Raw genomic sequence first — 22,431 nt, 5'->3', positions numbered from 1 at the left:
AGCAAGTATTCACAGAATTTCTACGTAATGCTTATTTGATCGAATACTAGTCTAGGTTTATTACCAAAATAATTTGAAGTACGTGACATGCGTACAACTTTGAGGAAAAAATATTAGAAATCGGTGTGCAAAATGTATGTTTCCAATATCTTTGTTTTTGCATTTGAGTGCTTGGAAATGGTCTCCATGGCCAACACTGTCAGACAACTGACAAATGGTCTCAGAATGTCAATGACCGAAATGGTATGAGTCATAATTCCCATAAAACCTTACGCAAACCTGGAAAACCGTCTCCTTTCACTATGTTTCTTCCGTAGGGGATTTTTCGATCCACTTCAAATAAACTGTTTTGTGCTGGCTTACACCACTTCGCAATTTTGTTAACTGTGTAAATATCTATAAAACAAGTTAAATTTGATCAAAATTGGCTAAACATAAGCAAAAGAAAAGTCCTGTAGTGTAGGCTAAATAAAACAAATGTGTTGATAAACGTCACTTTATCCTGACAATCAATCAAATGTATTTTATAATGCCCAATTTACATCAGCGGTTGTCACACAGTGATATCCAGTTTGAAATCCCAAACAGCAAGAAACAACATGAGTTGATGCACAGTGGCTAGGAAAAACTCCCAGGTAGGGCCAAAACCTGGACAGCCACTGAGGGTGGCCAGTCTTCTTCTGGATGACCCAGGTGAAGATGATAATAGTACAGAAAAGAGACAATATCATATTAATACTGATTAATGATTTTACATCTAGGCAGGATGTTGAACATCATGTTTTTGATCAGACTGTGATCAGTTTTTGATCAGTTATGTTTTTTGCTAATCTTTGTAAAGGGTCTGGAGGGCACTGTATGTAATGTTCTACAAAAGAGCACAATGGCATGACTAGGTCTGAACTACTGTCAGTAGGTAATGTCCAGGGTGTTTATATGTCTTATCTGTGTTCATTTGCCTATGGAAAAATGTGTGCATCTGCAGGAAAATTACTTAAAAAATCTTCCTGGGGGAGGACCAATACACCCTCTGCCTCACTGGTCTCCCAATGTGTTAGCTGTTTTTTCCAGGGTGATGAGACCTATAATTATGAGAATTTACAAACCATTAAAGTGTTGTAGTATTGTAGAAACTCTTAAAAGAAAATTTCTCAACACATTTATTTTCAGCTTTTCTGGTTAGACAAGTTCTGTAAATTATATACCTGTGCTGCTGTTGCCGATGTTTGGTGAGCCCTTCATCAGCCGTTACAATCATGGGGACTGTTAAGAAAGTACCACAGTCTTTCCTGAAATGCCACAGAAAGTACCACAGTATTTCCTGAAAAGCCACAGAAAGTACCACAATCTTTCTTGAAAAGCCACAGAAAGTACCACAATCTTTCTTGAAAAGACACAGAAAGTACCACAATCTTTCTTGAAAAGCCACAGAAAGTACCACAATCTTTCTTGAAAAGCCACAGAAAGTACCACAGTCTTTTCTGAAATGCCACAGAAAGTACCACAGTCTTTCCAGTGGGCCAGCTCCCATGGCTGTTGAGCAGCTGAACAGTGGGTAGCTGGATGCAGGTGTGGTGCGCCGGGCTCAGTACTAATCTAAGTCACTTGGGGCCAGATTGCCCTCACTGACGGGGGATAATGAACTGAGGCAGGGAATTGTGATCTGGAATGTGGGGTGAGTTCTTGTAGAGAGACAGGATACTTTTGTGAATCACTGTTGAGCTTTTGACCATAACCAAACCATGGCCTTGGTATCAGCTTGATTTCCATGTTTAAATGTTAAATAAACAAATAAATAAAATTATTTATTTACCTATAAAAACGTGTTTTCTCGTGTCTGACAACATGAGGACCAAGTAGTAATACAAAAGTCAATCTAGCCATCGTGATAGATCAGAATGAATCAGAGACATAAGGCCAAAACATTAGGCCAAACAAAATCAACTGTGTGTTTTGTTAAGAAGAACAAAGGATGCACAGGTGAAATCCGCAATGGCATCCTGCTAGACCACTGAAGATAACTATAATGGATGACCAATAAAATGCTTAAAATGGTGAAGAAACAACTACCCTAACAAAAGTCATACAAATCAGAAACACTTCTCCGAGAGGTTTACTTACAAAATCTAAAGTGCTGAAATACAGAGCCAAAAAATAGGAAATTAACAAAAGTGTCAGTCCAAATACTTTTAGTGTAGATTATTTACAGACACCTGTATGCAGGTGTCTTAGGCGCAGTGAATACACATATATGTACTTTTTGCAACCCCCAACCCAATAGCTGTTTTCTTTAGCTTGTAGGCATTTTGTAACTCTTCGTTTGTGGTGATGTGGTTGGTAGGGATATTTCCAGCAGTGTCCATTTTTTGTCCACTATTTAATTCTATATTGCTTTCAATTTTGTATTGTTTTGACAAATGTCTTAGTCTATGACAATCTAAAAAATATTTTGATAAAAATGAAAATGACTTCAAATAAAAAACATACCCTTAAATACCACTCTTTGTTAGTCAGTATTCGTGTAGTTGCTCTTTTCACCCAGAAGTATAGATTTGGTGTCTTAATAAGGCCACATGGATGAGCTGAAATTTCTGGAAACCAAAGGAATGAGTGTGCTGGAAAACTCACCACTGAAAGGCTTTGTAATACAGGGAACATTATCTTTACATTCTCTATTTGGTTTTGTTGAGTCTTTTAGTGCCACATTGTAGGTTTTTGTTCAACTGATAAGGCAGAGACAGTGTCTTCACTGAAGATAAACCAGGGTTGTTTTGACATACAAAAGATATTCATCCGGGAGACTGTAACACACCACAGGAACATTCAACATGTGCTTTCAAGGCTAAATTCATAACTGTCCTCTGACAACTATGCAGTTTATATGAGTGAATGCATACACACTAGAAAGGTGTTTGAATTGTCACTAAATAGAGATAGTTTAACACTTTAGATTTTGCAGTGACATGTAAATTATTAGTCTTGTGTCCTAACTCAATGGGGCTTTGAGATTTTAGGTAATTAATCCCAGCAGACACAGCACAAGCACACACCAGCCATCAACAGCAGAAACACAGCGGCCATTTTGACCTTTCATTTATATGCAGGCATCTGTCACTGCCACACTCTGCAGGCTATGAGACCAAACATATTGATCTCATTGTTTTAACTCCAGGTGAACCAAATCAGCCATTTTGACCTTTGATTTATATGCAGGCATCTGTCACTGCCACAGGCTATGAGACCAAATATATTGATCTCATTGTTTTAACTACAGGGTGAACAGGACCGACCACTTTGACTTGCAACCACTCTTCCTCTTTGCCGATGTACAGTAATTTGTCCATGTTCATGCTGTCGTGATTTTTAAGACTGTTCCCCTCGACTCATTGAATCATTTTTGCAACCGGTGCGCCTGCCATTCAGATACTGACTTTATGGCATCTTTGGAAGTCAGCTATCAGACCTATTTTGTAATTTTCAGACCTATTTTATAGCTGACAATTATGTACTGCTAAGTGGCAATCAAGCTAACATTACATCTGCAGTTGCGTTTGTAATTGTGATTTAGTTTCTTCAAAGTAACAATTATTTTTTATTTATCCACCGCCTGTTCATAATCCAAGGTCGATTGATACCCTGTTCTTTCACACGGGATTTCGTGGCGATTAGGAATGTGAACACGATTGGTCGGAAGTTTTCTTTTACTCCCATCTCCTCGTTTTTTAGGATCTGTTGTAGAAATGTTCTTATGGCATAGTATAATGATCTCTTTTTGAATCCGGGCCTAGCCATTGAGCATGCGCGTTGTTGCAGATGTCGTTGGCGCTTGTGACTCTATATTTATAGTAGCCATGATAGTAGCGTCATGCTGGCAACATTAGAGATTTCATAGCAACAGAAGACATCCGGTTTTCGGATATTGCCTTCAAAATAAAGGTCCGCGGTTGAATCATAGACCAGAAACTATTATATATGCGGCAGTGAATGTAATGTAGGAAATGTTCAGAAGAGTGTCTAATAACCAAATTAAATCAGTTTTGGATGGGCACTGTGTGCTACATCCAGTAATACAATATATTCCACACCCTCTTCAGCCCCCAAGGCAAAACCCTATAATATTGGATTCATATTGCCTCATACAGAAAAACAAATATTCTATCTGCCACACTTAATGCATTGTAGGAAATGTTCAGGAGAGTCTGTAGATTCAAAGTATTTTGGAAAATCAAAGGGCACTGTGTATTTGCAATTGTTGCTAGCATTTTACTCTGCCCATACCTTTGGCCACAATATAACTCAATGGATATGAAATACATATTGCCCTATACAGAAAAAACTATTCTATATGCTGCAGTGAATGTATTGTAGGAAATGTTCAGGAGACTGTATAGAGTGATTATATGCTAAAAAATGATATGGGTCTGTATGGGCCAATATGTATTTCATATCCATTGAGTAACATTGTGGCTAATGGTATGGGTGAAGTAAAATGCCAGCAACAATTGCAAATACATAGTGCCCCTTGATTTTTTTGTGTGCATATAATCACTCTATACAGTCTTCTGAACATTTTCTATAATACATTCACATATTTTTTTTTTATGTATATGGCAATATGTACATGTACAGTCTATTGTAGTGTTTTGCATTGGGGGCAAAAGAGGGTGTGGAAAATATTGTGTTGCTAGATGTAGCATATCATTTTGTCAAGTTTGTCTTACTCTACACACTCCCCTGAACATATTCTACATTGCTTTCACTGTGGAACATTTAATAGTTTTTGAGCTATGGGGCATTATGTATTCCTTATTCAGTCATTTGCATTGTCTGAATTTTGATCTTGGAACGTGTTTTAATACTCACTTTTTATTGAAATTACTCTTAAATACGATAAAATATGAACTGTTGTCATTGTTTTGAGAGGTAATTTTTTTTAAACAATAAATAAGTAATTCGTTGTTCTGACCCGGAAGTGTTTTTGTAAATGTTGCTCACAATACGCTGATGTAGTTTTGTTGTTTCTAAGCGGGAACCAGTAGGCAGGTCGGCAAGAACAACATACAGTATTCGGTTTGACAGTAGTCTCTCCAATTATATACGCTGGTAGGGGTCTAGTAGTACTAAAAGAGGAATATGCCCCGAGAAATTATAACACTTCAACTTGGCCAATGTGGAAACCAAAGTACGGTGAAGTCTTTCCGTTGCTACATACAAAGACAAGCTAGCTAGGCATCTAGCTAGCCACAGTACCTAGCTACAGTAGCTCACATTAGACAGTTACTAAATGTTACTACTAAATAATTAGTGTGACCACTTTGTGGTAATGTGATTTGAGAGGCTAGTTAGGGTTTGGCAGAAACTGCTTGACAACCAGAAATATTGCTATCGACCAACAGTAGTTAGCGAGTATATGGGCAGTTATATCGTAACTAACTAGCAAACTAATGTTAGTTACCTTCAGTGCTAATCAAAGTTAATTTGCTAGCCACCCAGCTAAGTTTTCCTGAAGCAGCTGTTTGATATGAAAGCCAGTATCTAAGCAACAGCATGAATAGCGATGTTAGCCAACAATTAGCTAGGCCAGAAATCACGTTCAATACTACTGAATAGATAAAATGACAGGGTCATGCATTATTTGGTGTATCTACCTAAATGTACTGTATAATATCTCCCCTGTCCATTGCAGTTGGTTTTGAGTTTTGGAAGCAGCTCTGTGCAGAGCATGGCATTAGTCCTGAGGGGATTGTGGAAGAGTTTGCAACAGAGGGCACTGACAGGAAGGATGTCTTCTTCTATCAGGTAAATAACTAGGTTCCACCTGCTCTAGGCCCTTTCAGAATTCGAAAGAACTGAAAACTAAGGTCCAACATGCACCCACAGTTTTTGTTAGTCACTTCACAAGTCACAAGTTATTCACCTGTTGTGAATTTGGTATTTCATGTAGGATGTAATCTGAGACAAAATATTCCCAGGGAAGTGTTTAATTTTAACACACCTTTGAAAGCTGCTGGTTGAATTGACTGGAATGGTATGAGTCATAATCTACAAAACCTAGTGGCAAAACACATGGCACTTTGCCTTTGTTATTCCACCATTAATTTCTTCCCTAAGGGAATATTTTGATCCATGTTAAATAAGTTCTGTTTTGTTTAGGCTTACCGTTGCTCTGCCTTTTGATAGTTTTGTAAGTCTTGTCATGACAAGGTGATGTTTGTCAACATATTTGTACCAATTCAGGCTGCCTCAGTCCCTGTAAACCGTGGTGATATTGAGTAGTATTAATGTTACCGGACTGTAGACTAGACATCGTTTCTTTGTCAATATTGCAGACAAATGTGCATGTTGAGGTTGTGTGCATCGGTTCTTTCAGGTCTTGTTGAAATCTTTTTCACCATCTCTTCCTTGTTTTTAAGAGCACCAAAAGCTTTTCTAACCATGAGCCTTGCAGTCTGTATTGTCCAATCATCATATGTTTACCCGCCGATAATCTGACTCGATTTCTCTATAAATACTGCAATGCTGTGTAAAACTAGTAGTTTGATATCTACACAGACTTGAAACGTTTGACTTTTTCCACCATATATCAGTTAAATAATTTTAAACAAATTGTTTACCGGATGTGTGTACCTATTCAGTGCTAGGAAAGAAAATCACTGGTGTGTCACTTCCTTGCAGCCTTAATTAGAGATGGTCAGAGGGAAGGGCTCTCTGGCCTTCTTATCCAATGGTTTTCCAAAGGAATTGAGAGGAAGTGATGTGTGTCCATCCTACTGGGTGTTGACTGAAGGGAGGGACCTTGGATCAGCCAATCCCAAGAGATGTGGAGGTTGCACCCAACTCTAAACCTGCAAATATAGAAAGTTGTAACATGATGTAACATGCCGTCCGCACATCATTGCTCCATGGGCTGCATTGTTTACATTAAGTATGTAATATATTAAATATAATATAATGCAGCCTATGCAACCAGCATGCTCTGTTTTGGTGAAATGTTAAGGGAAAATACGTTTTTTTGGTTTCTTTACCTCCTGACAATTTTTGCTTTGTCCTGAGAACCCCCAAAGTACACGTCAAGTGCATTTCATTAGTAAGCCTATGGTCTAATGAGTAAAGGGGCACTGTGTAGAATCCTGCCTCTTAACAATAACACAACTTGTTGCCTTGTCCTCCTCCCTACCAAGCACCATCTGGAATAGTATCACCTAGTCCAGGGTGGTTTAGGTTGGTAAGGATAGTAATGTGACTGTATAAGGAATAGTATCACCTAGTCCAGGGTGGTTTAGGTTGGGAAGGATAGTAATGTGACTGTATAAGGAATAGTATCACCTAGTCCAGGGTGGTTTAGGTTGGGAAGGATAGTAATGTGACTGTATAAGGAATAGTATCACCTAGTCCAGGGTGGTTTAGGTTGGTAAGGATAGTAGTGTGACTGTATAAGGAATAGTATCACCTAGTCCAGGGTGGTTTAGGTTGGGAAGGATAGTAATGTGACTGTATAAGGAATAGTATCACCTAGTCCAGGGTGGTTTAGGTTGGTAAGGATAGTAGTGTGACTGTATAAGGAATAGTATCACCTAGTCCAGGGTGGTTTAGGTTGGGAAGGATAGTAATGTGACTGTATAAGGAATAGTATCACCTAGTCCAGGGTGGTTTATGTTGGTAAGGATAGTAATGTGACTGTATAAGGAATAGTATCACCTAGTCCAGGGTGGTTTAGGTTGGTAAGGATAGTACTGTGACTGTATAAGGAATAGTATCACCTAGTCCAGGGTGGTTTAGGTTGGGAAGGATAGTAATGTGACTGTATAAGGAATAGTATCACCTAGTCCAGGGTGGTTTATGTTGGTAAGGATAGTAATGTGAGTGTATAAGGAATAGTATCACCTAGTCCAGGGTGGTTTAGGTTGGGAAGGATAGTAATGTGACTGTATAAGGAATAGTATCACCTAGTCCAGGGTGGTTTATGTTGGTAAGGATAGTAATGTGAGTGTATAAGGAATAGTATCACCTAGTCCAGGGTGGTTTAGGTTGGAAGGATAGTAATGTGACTGTATAAGGAATAGTATCACCTAGTCCAGGGTGGCTTAGGTTGGGAAGGATAGTAGTGTGACTGTATAAGGCACAGGTGTCAAACCGGTTCCACGGAGGGCCGAGTGTCTGCAGGTTTTCGCTCTCACCTTGTACCTGATTGATTAATTAGTTCACTAATTGGTTAATTTCTACCCCCACCTGGTTGTTCAGGTCTGACCTGGGAACCAATTTAAAGGAAAACCCAAAGACCTGCAGACACTCGGCCCTCCGTGGAACCGGTTTGACACCCCTGGTATAAGGAATAGTATCACCTAGTCCAGGGTGGTTTAGGTTGGTAAGGATAGTACTGTGACTGTATAAGGAATAGTATCACCTAGTCCAGAGTGGTTTAGGTTGGGAAGGATAGTAATGTGACTGTATAAGGAATAGTATCACCTAGTCCAGGGTGGTTTAGGTTGGTAAGGATAGTACTGTGACTGTATAAGGAATAGTATCACCTAGTCCAGGTTGGTTTAGGTTGGGAAGGATAGTAGTGTGACTGTATAAGGAATAGTATCACCTAGTCCAGGGTGGTTTAGGTTGGTAAGGATAGTACTGTGACTGTATAAGGAATAGTATCACCTAGTCCAGGGTGGTTTAGGTTGGGAAGGATAGTACTGTGACTGTATAAGGAATAGTATCACCTAGTCCAGGGTGGTTTAGGTTGGTAAGGATAGTAATGTGACTGTATAAGGAATAGTATCACCTAGTCCAGGGTGGTTTAGGTTGGTAAGGATAGTACTGTGACTGTATAAGGAATAGTATCACCTAGTCCAGGGTGGTTTAGGTTGGGAAGGATAGTAATGTGACTGTATAAGGAATAGTATCACCTAGTCCAGGGTGGTTTATGTTGGTAAGGATAGTAATGTGAGTGTATAAGGAATAGTATCACCTAGTCCAGGGTGGTTTAGGTTGGAAGGATAGTAATGTGACTGTATAAGGAATAGTATCACCTAGTCCAGGGTGGTTTAGGTTGGGAAGGATAGTAATGTGACTGTATAAGGAATAGTATCACCTAGTCCAGGGTGGTTTAGGTTGGGAAGGATAGTAATGTGACTGTATAAGGAATAGTATCACCTAGTCCAGGGTGGTTTAGGTTGGTAAGGATAGTAATGTGACTGTATAAGGAATAGTATCACCTAGTCCAGGGTGGTTTAGGTTGGGAAGGATAGTAATGTGACTGTATAAGGAATAGTATCACCTAGTCCAGGGTGGTTTAGGTTGGGAAGGATAGTAATGTGACTATATAAGGAATAGTATCACCTAGTCCAGGGTGGCTTAGGTTGGTAAGGATAGTAATGTGACTGTATAAGGAATAGTATCACCTAGTCCAGGGTGGTTTAGGTTGGGAAGGATAGTACTGTGACTGTATAAGGAATAGTATCACCTAGTCCAGGGTGGTTTAGGTTGGTAAGGATAGTAATGTGACTGTATAAGGAATAGTATCACCTAGTCCAGGGTGGTTTAGGTTGGGAAGGATAGTACTGTGACTGTATAAGGAATAGTATCACCTAGTCCAGGGTGGTTTAGGTTGGTAAGGATAGTACTGTGACTGTATAAGGAATAGTATCACCTAGTCCAGGGTGGTTTAGGTTGGGAAGGATAGTAATGTGACTGTATAAGGAATAGTATCACCTAGTCCAGGGTGGTTTATGTTGGTAAGGATAGTAATGTGAGTGTATAAGGAATAGTATCACCTAGTCCAGGGTGGTTTATGTTGGTAAGGATAGTAATGTGACTGTATAAGGAATAGTATCACCTAGTCCAGGGTGGTTTAGGTTGGAAGGATAGTAATGTGACTGTATAAGGAATAGTATCACCTAGTCCAGGGTGGTTTAGGTTGGGAAGGATAGTAATGTGACTGTATAAGGAATAGTATCACCTAGTCCAGGGTGGCTTAGGTTGGTAAGGATAGTAATGTGACTGTATAAGGAATAGTATCACCTAGTCCAGGGTGGCTTAGGTTGGTAAGGATAGTAATGTGACTGTATAAGGAATAGTATCATCTAGTCCAGGGTGGTTTAGGTTGGGAAGGATTGTAATGTGAGTGTATAAGGAATAGTATCACCTAGTCCAGGGTGGTTTAGGTTGGTAAGGATAGTAATGTGACTGTATAAGGAATAGGATCACCTAGTCCAGGGTGGTTTAGGTTGGTAAGGATAGTACTGTATGTTTATGGTGACAATACATACCCTAATCTGATCGTCTTTTCACCAGTGTGCATTTGTCTCGTGAACTCTTTTTTTTAATTTTTTTTATCTGTAATGTTATGCTGCGAGAAGTCATCTGAAATGTTAAAAACTGTTATGCAGATCGGATGTAGTTTAGGGGTTATTAAGTTTTATTGAAATATTTAGACATGCTTGGGTGTAGAAGAAAAATAGGATCCACGTTTTTCAAACGTTACTCATCTCCACAATGTCAGGACCTGTGTGGTCCTGTATACAAGGTTGCCAGATTGTATTGACAGTAAACTGCAAATTCCCCGCGGACTCAATTGGGGAGGAAACCTTCCTATCTGGCAGCACTGCCAATAAGGGAAAAGTTTCCTCCTACCGTAACATTTGCTGCAGTGTTTCGCTGGTATTTTATGTATGAGTGCCAAATCATGTTTTACCGTGCCAACACAGAGGTGGTGCAAGATTTAGGGAAGGTGGTCGCCTTGAGTTTTGAATGCAGGAAAAACCCTGAAGTAGGTATCTTGATTTAGTTGCTACAGGTATGTACACTCACTGCCACACAACCAGTGAGCTACAAGGTACAACATGCACAATGCTTCAATATTCAAAGCACTTTAAGAGTAGGCGAAATGCAATGGGGATGATTATCAATATTACGGGCTCTGTAATTCCGTCCGTACTCCTTGATTCCATCCACGCTCTCCACAATGCAGAAACGACTAGGCCCGAAGATTGGAGCACCGAGGGGATGCAGTGTGAAGTCTCCGTAAACCATATGTAGGGCCCAATAAGATCCATAGTCCCTGACCTCAGTCTGTCAGCTCAGTCTTGATCTGCTGAGAATGTTTTCTGCTCCATTGTGCTTATCCCCTTAGACGTGTTTCAATTACTGAACAGTACCATTGTTTGCCACTAGGTGGAGCAGCTTGATAACTGATACCAGACAAAGTGTGAAAAATCAGGCCAACAGTCCAACATGCGTCTCTCCATTTCCTCCACAGGCAGATGATGAACACTACATCCCTCGTGCCGTTCTGTTGGATCTGGAGCCCAGAGTGATCCATTCCATCCTGAACTCACCCTATGCCAACCTGTACAACCCAGAGAACATCTACCTGTCTGAACACGGGGGAGGTGCAGGGAATAACTGGGCCAGCGGCTTCTCACAGGTCATTATTCCAACCTGGAAGTGGGACTTGATGTATTGGTTGTAGCCTGATTATAAGACTACAGAACAACCTTGTTCTAACTATAGAACAGCGTATTTCACCTTCATTTGTTTAATGCGTTCAGTAGAATCTGGTCTATGTTTTGGGGCGGGGTGCATCTTTATTGTTCTTCCCCCAAACATGTCATTAAATACATGTTAAGGGCTACTGGGGTGAACAGACTGAAGCAATGCTTTGCTTTCCCTTTACAGGGAGAGAAAATCCACGAAGACATCTTCGATATCATCGACCGAGAGGCTGACGGGAGTGACAGTTTGGAGGCAGGTCCAACGTTTTCTCGGCATCTTATTGGTCGCTGTGCGCGCGCGCATGTGTGCTTTTTTTGTGGTGGGGGGGTGGTGAATCTGAAGTAAATGAATGTGAGCTGGAGTGTGGAAGCATTCCAACTATTTTCACTTACACTGCCCTGGTTGCTTACCCTGCCTCATGTGAGGAGAGTCTTTGGTGCAGAAGTGAAAAGGGGCGGAATTTCAATAGAATTAGACACTTCCTGATTGCCTCCATATGTGACGGACTGACGTGTAAAATGAATAGTTTCTTTTCTGTCGTTTTTTTCTCCCCTTATTCCCTGCAGTTGTGCCGCGGTGGATCGCATGCTTTCATTGGCTGTAGAATGAGCTTAATAGAGAGTACATGCACAATGGGAGCCCACACATGTCCTGTTAAAAGTAGCACAGCTCCTGCCCAGCTCTGTTATTCCTAGGCTTTTTAAAAACGTTTCTCAACTGCCAGCTGTAAGGTTGCCTCCCTTAAAACAACACATCCCCATGGAGGTCTGTCACTTTTATCGCTCTTTCACTTTATGACCCCACATTAGTGTGTGTGTGTGTGTGCCTGCGCGTGTGTGTTAAGGTTTGTTTGAGAGGGAGGTGGTGTGTGTGTGTGTGTGTGTGTGTGTGTGTGTGTGTGTGTGTGTGTGTGTGTGTGTGTGTGTGTGTGTGTGTGTGTGTGTGTGTGTGTGTGTGTGTGTGTGTGTGTGTGTGTGTGTGTGTGTGTGTGTGTGTGTGTGTGTGTGTGTGTGTGTGTGTGTGTGTGTGTGTGTGTGGCAGGGCGTGGCATGGCATGCGGGGTGTTGGGTGGTAATAGCTGGGCTGGAGTAGAAGGCAGGTATTACTGTCTCGGGGATGGAGGCAGCTTATTTGTGGGGAGAGGCTGCCTGAAGAGTGGGAGGCAGACACGTGTCCTGTGTGTGTCTATGTACTGGCAACATGCTGTGGTGTGTGCGTATGCGCTCTGTAATGTATGTTTATATAATATGGATACCTATATCCTTTTCTCTACTTATCCACATGCTTGAATGATTTCCCCCCTTAAATTAGAAGGCTTCTGTTTCTCCTGCAGGGTTTTGTCCTGTGTCACTCCATTGCTGGGGGTACCGGGTCCGGACTGGGGTCCTACCTGCTGGAAAGGCTCAATGACAGGTCTGTGCACACGCGCGCACACACGGCATACATACGTACCGGGAGGCTGAGCTGCCACACATTGGGAAGATGTGACTACTGTACATTTTGTTGGCCTATAATTTAAATAGTAAAATCTCACTTAATTCAGCCCCATTAGAGTACTAGTATTCTCTTCCTGGGAACTTCCATTGAACTGTAGTTGGACTACTTCCGTTGAACTGTAGTTGGACTACTTCCGTTGAACTGTAGTTGGACTACTTCCGTTGAACCGTAGTTGGACTACTACCGTTGAACTGTAGTTGGACTACTACCGTTGAACTGTAGTTGGACTACTACCGTTGAACTGTAGTTGGACTACTACCGTTGAACTGTAGTTGGACTACTACCGTTGAACTGTAGTTGGACTACTTCCGTTGAACCGTAGTTGGACTACTTCCATTGAACTGTAGTTGGACTACTTCCGTTGAACCGTAGTTGGACTACTTCCATTGAACTGTAGTTGGACTACTACCGTTGAACTGTAGTTGGACTACTACCGTTGAACTGTAGTTGGACTACTACCGTTGAACTGTAGTTGGACTACTACCGTTGAACCGTAGTTGGACTACTACCGTTGAACTGTAGTTGGACTACTTCCGTTGAACCGTAGTTGGACTACTTCCATTGAACCGTAGTTGGACCTTTTTCTGTGGTTTGGTGTATGATGTGTTTTGTTTTTTAATGCTGTGTGTGTGTGTGTGTTGTCCAGGTACCCTAAGAAGCTGGTGCAGACATATTCTGTGTTCCCTAACCAGGATGAGATGAGTGATGTGGTGGTGCAGCCCTACAACTCACTTCTGACACTCAAGAGACTCACCCAGAATGCAGACTGTGTGGTGAGAAACGCACACGCAATATATTTGCTCCTTGTTTCAGTCCAGCTACTGTGGTGTGAGAAATACACAAACGGTTATTTCCTGGAATGAAATTCATGCACATAAAATTAGCATTTTAATATGAGGGTTTTCCGGGAACGTGCCCCTCTGTCCTGGTGTCGTTAAAATGTGATTAAAAATGGCAAAACAGGGAGTAGACAAGATGTGCCGGTTCCACAGTTTTTGTTTAAAGTTCCACTAACATCCTGTCCAAACATCCTGTCCAAAGGCAAGAGGTTGGTGTTTTTTGTACACCTGTATCTGGCACTAACTGGACGTGGATACAGGAGTACACTGGACTACTTAATAAAATGTTCAGGCACATCTTTGCAGTGTCCACTGGAAAACATGAGGGCCTAGGTCACTTGGCGTCATTCACACAGGCAGCAGAATTCTGTTTTCATTTTCACTAATTGGTCTTATGACAAGTAACATCTTGTCTTTTCTCATTAAGTCTTTTTCCAAGCTGATTTGATTGGACCAATTAGGGCAAAAATATCTGAACTGGGCTGCCTGGGCAAGCACAGCAATTAAGTTGAGGTAAGATACTGAATAAAGGGCTGCAAGCTCCATTCCAGCTGAAACTCGTGGCAGAAACGGGTGCGTTTCTCTGTTTCACTGTATATACTATTGTTTAAATATGGTGTTTTTACCATAAAGTTAATGAAAAGCAAACATTTTCTAACGATTAGATTTCTAGCCAACGTTTTCTTTTGCACTGTGATAACTTTAAACCTGGTGTTGGTGTATACCAGTCATTTCTAATTGAAATTATTTGACCTTTATTTATACAGGGAAATCATGTTGAGACTGAGGTATCAAACAGTTGAGCCAACTTGGAGCTATGTGCTAACTTACCATTTAAACAGTATCGTTATGATGGACTCTTCTGTCCCATTTGAACATCATGCTAGCCTGACCTATTTGTTTAGATCTTCAAATCAAGTAGCTTTCTTGGATATTATGCTTATTCCTCAGATGTGCAGATGTTTACCGTCACCATAATGACTGACACGCTGCATGAGTGGGTTGGCAAAAGTAGTCAGAAGCCTGGAGTTTCTACTTCTTGACCTTCTGTATACTGATCTAGCCTGCATAACATTTATGACGTAACAACGTAACCCCAGAAATATCCCCTAAATACGGCAGCAATGTCCCTCTGAAATATTGAATCTTTCCTTTTCATAACAGTTCAGACGTTTGTTATGGAGACAGCTGGCATTCAGCATTGATGTAGTTCTTTCTCGCTGAAATGTATTGGTCTGTAAAAGTGTGCTTGTTGCTGTCCCATCAACACAAGGCTGAAAAATGAACGCGTGCGACGCTCTGCAGCCCAGTATGGCAAAAGGTTTGCTATCACCGTGCTGGCTAAACCAGAATGCTTTGCCGGTGCATACACACATTCGCTGATGGACATCCACCGTCCAGCTTTAAAGTGCCCAATGTGCCACGAGGACCAGCCTCTGCAGGACATTACAGGGTTTAAGTCCCAGCTGCCGGGGCCTCAGCTGGATCTCCAGGCAGGGACTCAAACACTGATCCTCTATTGCAGTAAACACAGTGTCTCAATGTGTTTGGGTGACCATATTACACCAAACCTCCAATGCACATGTATCTTGTGGTCAGTCACCGAAGGCAAGACCTGATCTTTTGTCTTGGTGTTTGTGTCAGTGCATGTGACTCGCAGTACAAGGCTCAGAAGAGCAAAGGAATCGAGGCCAGAAGGCCTTACGCCAGAATAGTAACGCTACAACAACAAATGGTTAATGTTGGCGATGTAATCATTTGGACCGTCACGCTTACTAGTCCCTTAATCTGAGTTTGTTTGTTTTGATAAGATGCAGTGAAATTAGGCGTTGCACCGTTGTAATTTACATTAGAAATGCATGGCCCAGCCAGTCTTCATGGTCACACAGCACCAGTACACACTGCAACATCAACGACCTGTTCCCTGGCTGCTGGTGTCTCAGACAAACGAGGAGGAGGTTACATTAAAGGATGATTACATCTCTGCCGTCTGGGATTGATGATTATATTAGTGCCTGAGCGCCACAGACTGCTTAATAATGCTTCTTCTCTCCAATCCATCTACTTCCTCCTGCAGGGGTTTACACAAGGCCCTCCTGCTTATTGGGTTAGCCCTGCAGATAATATAATCTAGGGAGAAGAATTGGCTACCCTGTTAGTGACGCACAGAGTGCCCCTCTCTGCTTCAGCTCTCTCACAGCAGCTCACTGTCTACCCTGGCAGGTCTCTTCTGTGGAGATATTTAGTCCTGGTCCTCATATCTCTCTCTCTCTCTCTCTGTCCCTCGCCTTCTCTCTCTGTCTACGCCTGTCTGTCTGTCGACGCCTGTCTGTCTGTCGACGCCTGTCTGTCTGTCGACGCCTGTCTGTCTGTCGACGCCTGTCTGTCTGTCGACGCCTGTCTGTCGACGCCTGTCTGTCTGTCGACGCCTGTCTGTCTCTCTGTCGACGCCTGTCTGTCTGTCTATTTGTGTGTATGGCTGCCTTTGGATGTTTGTCACCTGTCTTCGTGTCTTAGGTGGTACTGGACAACACCGCTCTGAACCGCATCGCCACAGACAGGCTGCACATCCAGAACCCTTCCTTCTCCCAGATTAACCAGCTGGTGAGTGATTGACACCTCCCTCTAATGCAGGCCCCTCCTTCCAAAGGTTCTAGGCCTCACTGTCGGCTGAGGAGACAATTAGTCCCTGAACAGTGTGTGCTGTCTCGCCAAGTCTGGGTCCAGGCTACTGTTTGAATCAGGCAGGAGAGCGAGTGACACAAACCCTGGCAGCCGGAATGTCCTGAGGATTAGGTGAACTAGTTTGACAAGTTACTCCTTGTGCTGTAACTGTCAAAGTGGATCTCCCACTCCCTAACAGCCGTTGTTAAATGAACATCCATTAGTTGTTTTAAAAATGGGAGCAAGTGTAGAGGCCACACCAACCTTCAGCTTCCTTTTCAACCATACAATGGGATATCTGTTGCATTGTTTTCTAACCACTCCTGGTGACCTTGTTGGTTTTGACTAGATTACTGATCAATCAGATGCCCTACAGAAAATGATGAGCTTAAAGGAATGTAGATGTAGGGAATGTCCAAGTGTTACCAGGACAACTTAAGGTATTCTTTCTTTCCACAGGTGTCCACCATCATGTCAGCCAGCACAACCACCCTGCGCTACCCCGGATACATGAACAATGACCTGATTGGTCTGATTGCCTCTCTAATCCCGACGCCGCGCCTTCACTTCCTCATGACTGGCTACACACCGCTAACCACTGACCAATCGGTTAGTAGCTGTCACCGACCACACAGTACCTGCATGTCACTGCAGTCATCCCTGAAACCAGATGTGTCATGGTTTTCTCTTGTCAGTGTCATCCGAATGTTGTGAAACTATTGCATGAGCAAGGCATCCCTGTCAGGTGTGATCCAGCTCATGCACATGCCCTCCTCCTGTGCTGGACATCTTTGTCAGGTGGCCAGCGTGAGGAAGACCACGGTCCTGGACGTGATGCGGAGGCTGCTGCAGCCGAAGAATGTCATGGTGTCCACGGGCAGGGACCGCCAGACCAACCACTGCTACATCGCTATCCTCAACATCATCCAGGGGGAGGTGGACCCCACCCAGGTGGGTGGGTTTCCAGATCAACTGGATTATGGGGCGGGGGGGGGGGGGGGGGGGGAGACACTGGGGCTCAATTGGAACCTATTCACAAATGGGGAGTTTTTATTTTCCCTCCCCTTTTTTTGGCCATAACCGGTAGGTTCAGGGCAACACTTGCATTTGGGGGGTTAGAACTCGGGTCAGACGTTACTGATTAGTGTGACTGTGAAGGTGTTTGTGTTAATATCTATCATCAGTCAGTATCGATACCTTCATACACTGATTCAGTTGTGTTTGGGTGCATGTAGGTCCATAAAAGCCTGCAGAGGATCCGGGAGCGCAAGCTGGCTAGTTTCATCCCCTGGGGTCCAGCCAGCATCCAGGTGGCGTTGTCCAGGAAGTCCCCCTACCTACCCTCTGCCCACCGTGTCAGTGGCCTGATGATGGCCAATCACACCAGCATCTCCTGTGTAAGCTCCGCCCCACATTCATATTGCATGTTATGAAGGTCAGCCTACGTGCAGCATGGGGCCTAGTGAAAAAAGATCTTCAAAGGAAACGGAACCGTAATACCGAACTCCCATTTATACTATGTAGATGTACTATGTAGCCAGAGGTTCACGGGTTGCTCTCTCTTCCTTCCCCGCGCGGCAGCTGTTTGAGCGGACGTGTAAACAGTACGACAAGCTGCGGAAGCGAGAGGCCTTCCTGGAGCAGTTTCGCAAGGAGGACATCTTCAAGGACAACTTTGATGAGCTGGACAACTCCCGCGAGGTCGTGCAGCAGCTCATTGACGAGTACAGCGCCGCCACGAGGCCCGACTACATCTCCTGGGGAACCCAGGAACAGTGAAGACGGTCGGGTCACGTCACCTGGGTCTGGTCCCTCACCAGTGCCCGTGGACGGGGCTGAGCTGTCTGCCCTGTCCTTTCCTCAGCCCCGTAGAGAGGAGTGATGAGAGGTTCATCCTTGCTGCTTTTCCCTTGCTCCTGTCCTGCTGCCGTGTTGGAGGGGGTCAACCAACACTTCAGTTTGTTTGTGCCTGTATTCAGCCCCCACTGATGGTTAGGAATTGTAGTGAATGACTAGTCTTCTGTCTTCCACACGTTGTTCCAAAACGGCCCCATGTCACCTGTTGGATAACAGCTCAGAGGCTGGGTGGAGGATATGAGCTGGAGGCTCCATCTTGGTCTCTGTCAGGTGGACTTATATTGTGCCCGGTAGTTGTGGGTTGGTTGTTGATTTGGAATTGTTCATGACTCTGTCTGTGTTATACAGGAGAACCATTGCCTTGTTTAGCTCTTTTTTTGTACATTGTAGCACTACTTCTGCTTGCTTTGCTGTCATACAGGCTCGAACACCTGTCTGAAAAACAATTGAAGAGTCACCTGGCATGTCTTTGAGATGCCAGAATAAAATGTCTGCTGCGACCTGGTCCTTGTATATTTCTGAAAGGTGTGTTACGCCTGGGCTTTCACTTCCTGCTGCCCGTGCTGTGTTGTTCAGTGTGGGTACGCAACCCTCAACCAGAAAAGCCCTGATCACCAGGCTCTGCCGGGATGGTCAAGTCACTGGGCCTCATTGCTGCTCTACTATACTATATAGGTGCCATTTAAAACGAGACAACTGTCAGAAGTATGGCGGTGATCATTGTAATGACGCCTATTACCTTTACATCTCCCATTGTTCTTGTGGGACAACCACTTCTACTCTGGAGTGGTTGGTTGGAGTGGTGTGTATGACCGAGTCAGAACGCTTGTTACATTCTAAAGCACCTAAATCTTTTTTTTTTATTTTAACCACCCACATGTACATACTGTTTCATATTGAGCTTTGTGTTGTGAAATAAAACATGTTTTTCTTCATTCCTCTGAGCCTAGTCTTTATTGTCATTGCTTAACTTATGTGGGACATTCATGATTTATGATTGTAATATTAGCTTTACTGTATCATTGTGTATGACATGCAGTTAATACGCGTTTTTCATAATGACTTCTCACAATATTTCTGGACAACTTTCCAACTCACCTGAAGAAGCCCCATTCAAATCCCCTGCCCCATTCAAATTCTATGCTACTTCAGCCCTCATTACCAGAGAAATGCCAACTAAGCGATTGCTGTTCGGTCAAGCGGTTCAACTCCATTGATTCAACCTGAAACACACTGACTGTTCAGAAAGAGATTTCAGAAATCTGCCAGCCTGGGTTCAGAACCTTACAATGGACTTTGACTGTGTGATTAGGGCCTCGGTAATCTCTGAAACAGAAGTAAGTCTTCCGTACTGTGCCCACGGAGGATTGGGGCCTTGGGGAGAGGGCCTTTGTGTTTCTGAGGATGTAGCCTTGCATAACAAAATAATCACAAACAACATTGTACAATGGTTCTGCTTTTTTTTTTTATTACAGTATTTTCTAGTTTAAGTATTGCACGTCCAAGTTAGTTTAACAAACAATAGTGCAATTGACTATACACGCGTTACAAACAGAAGGTACCATGCGGCATACAAACAAAGATAATACCAAGTAAACCCATTTAGTTGGATTCAGTTCTGTTTCCTAGTTACACAGACAGAGGGAGGGGCCTCGGGGAGAGAGCGGAGCTGCCTGCAGCTGCAGTATAAAAGTGAGGGGCTGTCCAGGGTGCTGTGCGTCCTATGGGCAAAAGGCCGGGCCATAACGTCATGATGGCTCCTTCCTGAGGAAGACTTCCAAGTCTGGCTTAGAAGTATGAGGGGGGTCTGTGAAGACCGTTATAACAGGATCCTTGGGGTCGCCACGTCAACCAAGTAGAAACACAAAATGGTCAAAGTGTGGCCCATTAGTTTTATTATCCGCGTTTGTCTGCTGACCATGATGCCTGCTGTCCAACTGTACAGGCACGATGGGGTTTACAGGGCAAAGCAGCCCTTAGATTAGAATAGCGACGCCCAAAGGGTCCCAGATAGCCATGAACAAGGGAGTGGGGATCATAATAGACTGAGCTCATACTAAAACCTATATATGCACATTTTTATGTGGCCATTTTATGTTTTGTCAGATTACAAAATTCAACTTTATTCAGACGGGGTGTAAGATTTTAACGTCTGTGTTTACTCTTGCTAAAGCTTATAAAGTGTATCTTTGGTCCATGCTAAAACTTTGGTGATTTGAATTAACTTCTTAAAATCTGTCAGACAGGTACTGTAGTGAACACAGAAAGACAATGTGATGTGAAATATTGTCAATAATGTAATAATGTTACATTTTAGTAATATGGCTGATTGGATCTAAAGGAGAGATTCATGAAAAAATAAATCTGGTAGATCCTGGCAGAAAGGATTTTAGGATGGTGGCACTAAAACCCAAAGTCAGATGAACTTTTGGGTACCAGTTTAAAGTCTCATGTATAACGTTGAGTAAATTTACTAGCATTAGTGTTATTGCTAACAGCACAATTACCGGAAGTCCACAGGAACAATTAGCATGTATAACATTGTATTTCAATAATGCTACAATATAACTCCTATGCTCTTTGAGAGACAAAAACAGTATTCAAGTTCATCTGAATTCAGGGAAGTAGATAAAGAACATCAAGTCCCAAACCCAAACCACCTATTTAAGACAAACCAGAATGGATGACAGGGTAAAGCACAACTTGTGTCCCCACACACATGAATAACAACATCAATAGCCAGGACATCATTGGTTCTGTATGTCAGCTCATCAGGGGAAAGTTTACCAGCGGTCTGCAAGGTGGATATGATGCCCGCGTTACTTCCTGGGGTTAGGTGACTTCATCAGATTCACATAGTGCCGTTTTAAAACCGCTCCCAGCCAGAAACAGAGATTGGGAAACACATGTCCCTTTATTTGTAGTTTCAGGCCCTTCTCTATGATCAATATTGGATGAAAAAACTATGAGAAAATAGTGACAGACTTCTTAAATGCTCATATTAACCGTTAGCTAAAGAGGGGTCATAATTTTTCATGTCATGGGTAATAGCTCAGACAAGCAGCATCTCAATAAAGAGGGGAAATCAGAGCATTAGCAGAAACAACACAGACATACAATTCATAGCCCAGCATCCTGCCCTTTCTTTAACACGGCCTTAGTTCCCATTCTTTCTAAAACTTTGTCCAATCAAAGTGTTCCATCTGAAAATCTTGTCCAATCAAAGTTTCCCATCCCGTGGTATAGTCCCTCCTACCCACTTGACAGTTCCAACAGGAGGAGGTCTGTGTCCATGACAGCCAGAGTGACTTACAAAGCTCCAACATCTGGTTCCAGTTCAAGTTCACACGGCTTGCTGCCTCAACAGTTCCAGGTAATGCAAGCCTGGCTGAGTTCCTATGAAAACAGACCTTTTCAAACTGTCTATCTGTCTGTCTGTCTGTCTGTCTGTCTGTGTGAGTGAGAAAGAGTGAAGTGAGGATGGTGTGACTCAGTTAAGTCTGAATACCACCCCCCCCCCCCTTTTTTTTCTCCTTCTATTCCAGCAGTGTGCGAAGGATCTTCTAGGAAAGGCAGATAATGTTCTAGGAAAGCCAGATCTCCACATGTAGAAAAACATAGCAAAGACACGTTGGTATCGCTGCCCAAGGCACTGTTTGTTCTCTGCTCTGTCTCCTGCCTCTGTAAGAGCAGAACAGCCCTGGTGCTGCCGGGTCTCTACCTGGAGTACAGAGGGCCTCTGTCAGCCGGAGGGGGCCACACCTCTGGTCCCGTGCCTCCAGTTGTCGGGGGTGCTGGGGCCCCGACGTGGGAACAGGAAGAGGGATGTGACACCTCATCAGCATCCACATTGGTTTCTGTGGGTTTCGAGGCTCACTTACTAAACAGGCTCCCCTCTTCTCCTCTCTCCTTACTCCTTCAGCTGGAAAGCTCAGCGAGGTTTATTTTCACGGATGAGGAGTAAAAACAGCGCTCTCTTTGTTTTGGCTGCCGTGCTGTTCCCAGCGGAGGAGGTGGAGGAGCAGAGCGCCGGGTCTGAGGGGGGGCTGAGGGAGACCACAGGCCGGGGGGGGGGGGGGGGGGGGGG

At 43.2% G+C, this 22,431-nt stretch overlaps 1 protein-coding gene across 1 annotated transcript; it reads left to right on the top strand.

Annotated features, from left to right (window-relative positions):
* Nucleotides 1-4,997: 4,997 nt before the first annotated feature.
* Nucleotides 4,998-19,281, top strand: tubg1 (tubulin, gamma 1). Its single transcript, XM_010874550.4, has 11 exons — nt 4,998-5,182; nt 5,687-5,799; nt 11,252-11,419; nt 11,671-11,739; nt 12,821-12,900; nt 13,631-13,757; nt 16,341-16,427; nt 16,947-17,096; nt 17,286-17,438; nt 17,723-17,884; nt 18,069-19,281. Exons 1-11 carry the CDS (start codon nt 5,134-5,136, stop codon nt 18,264-18,266), a joined length of 1,356 nt encoding a protein of 451 aa, XP_010872852.1. The 5' UTR covers nt 4,998-5,133; the 3' UTR covers nt 18,267-19,281.
* The last annotated feature ends 3,150 nt before the right edge of the window (nt 19,282-22,431 follow it).

This window comes from Esox lucius, chromosome 11 (assembly GCF_011004845.1).
Source record: "Esox lucius isolate fEsoLuc1 chromosome 11, fEsoLuc1.pri, whole genome shotgun sequence".
Taxonomy (NCBI): Eukaryota; Metazoa; Chordata; class Actinopteri; order Esociformes; family Esocidae; genus Esox; species Esox lucius.
Note: the sequence above shows the minus strand (reverse complement) of the source record. Positions and strands in the feature narration are given on the sequence as shown.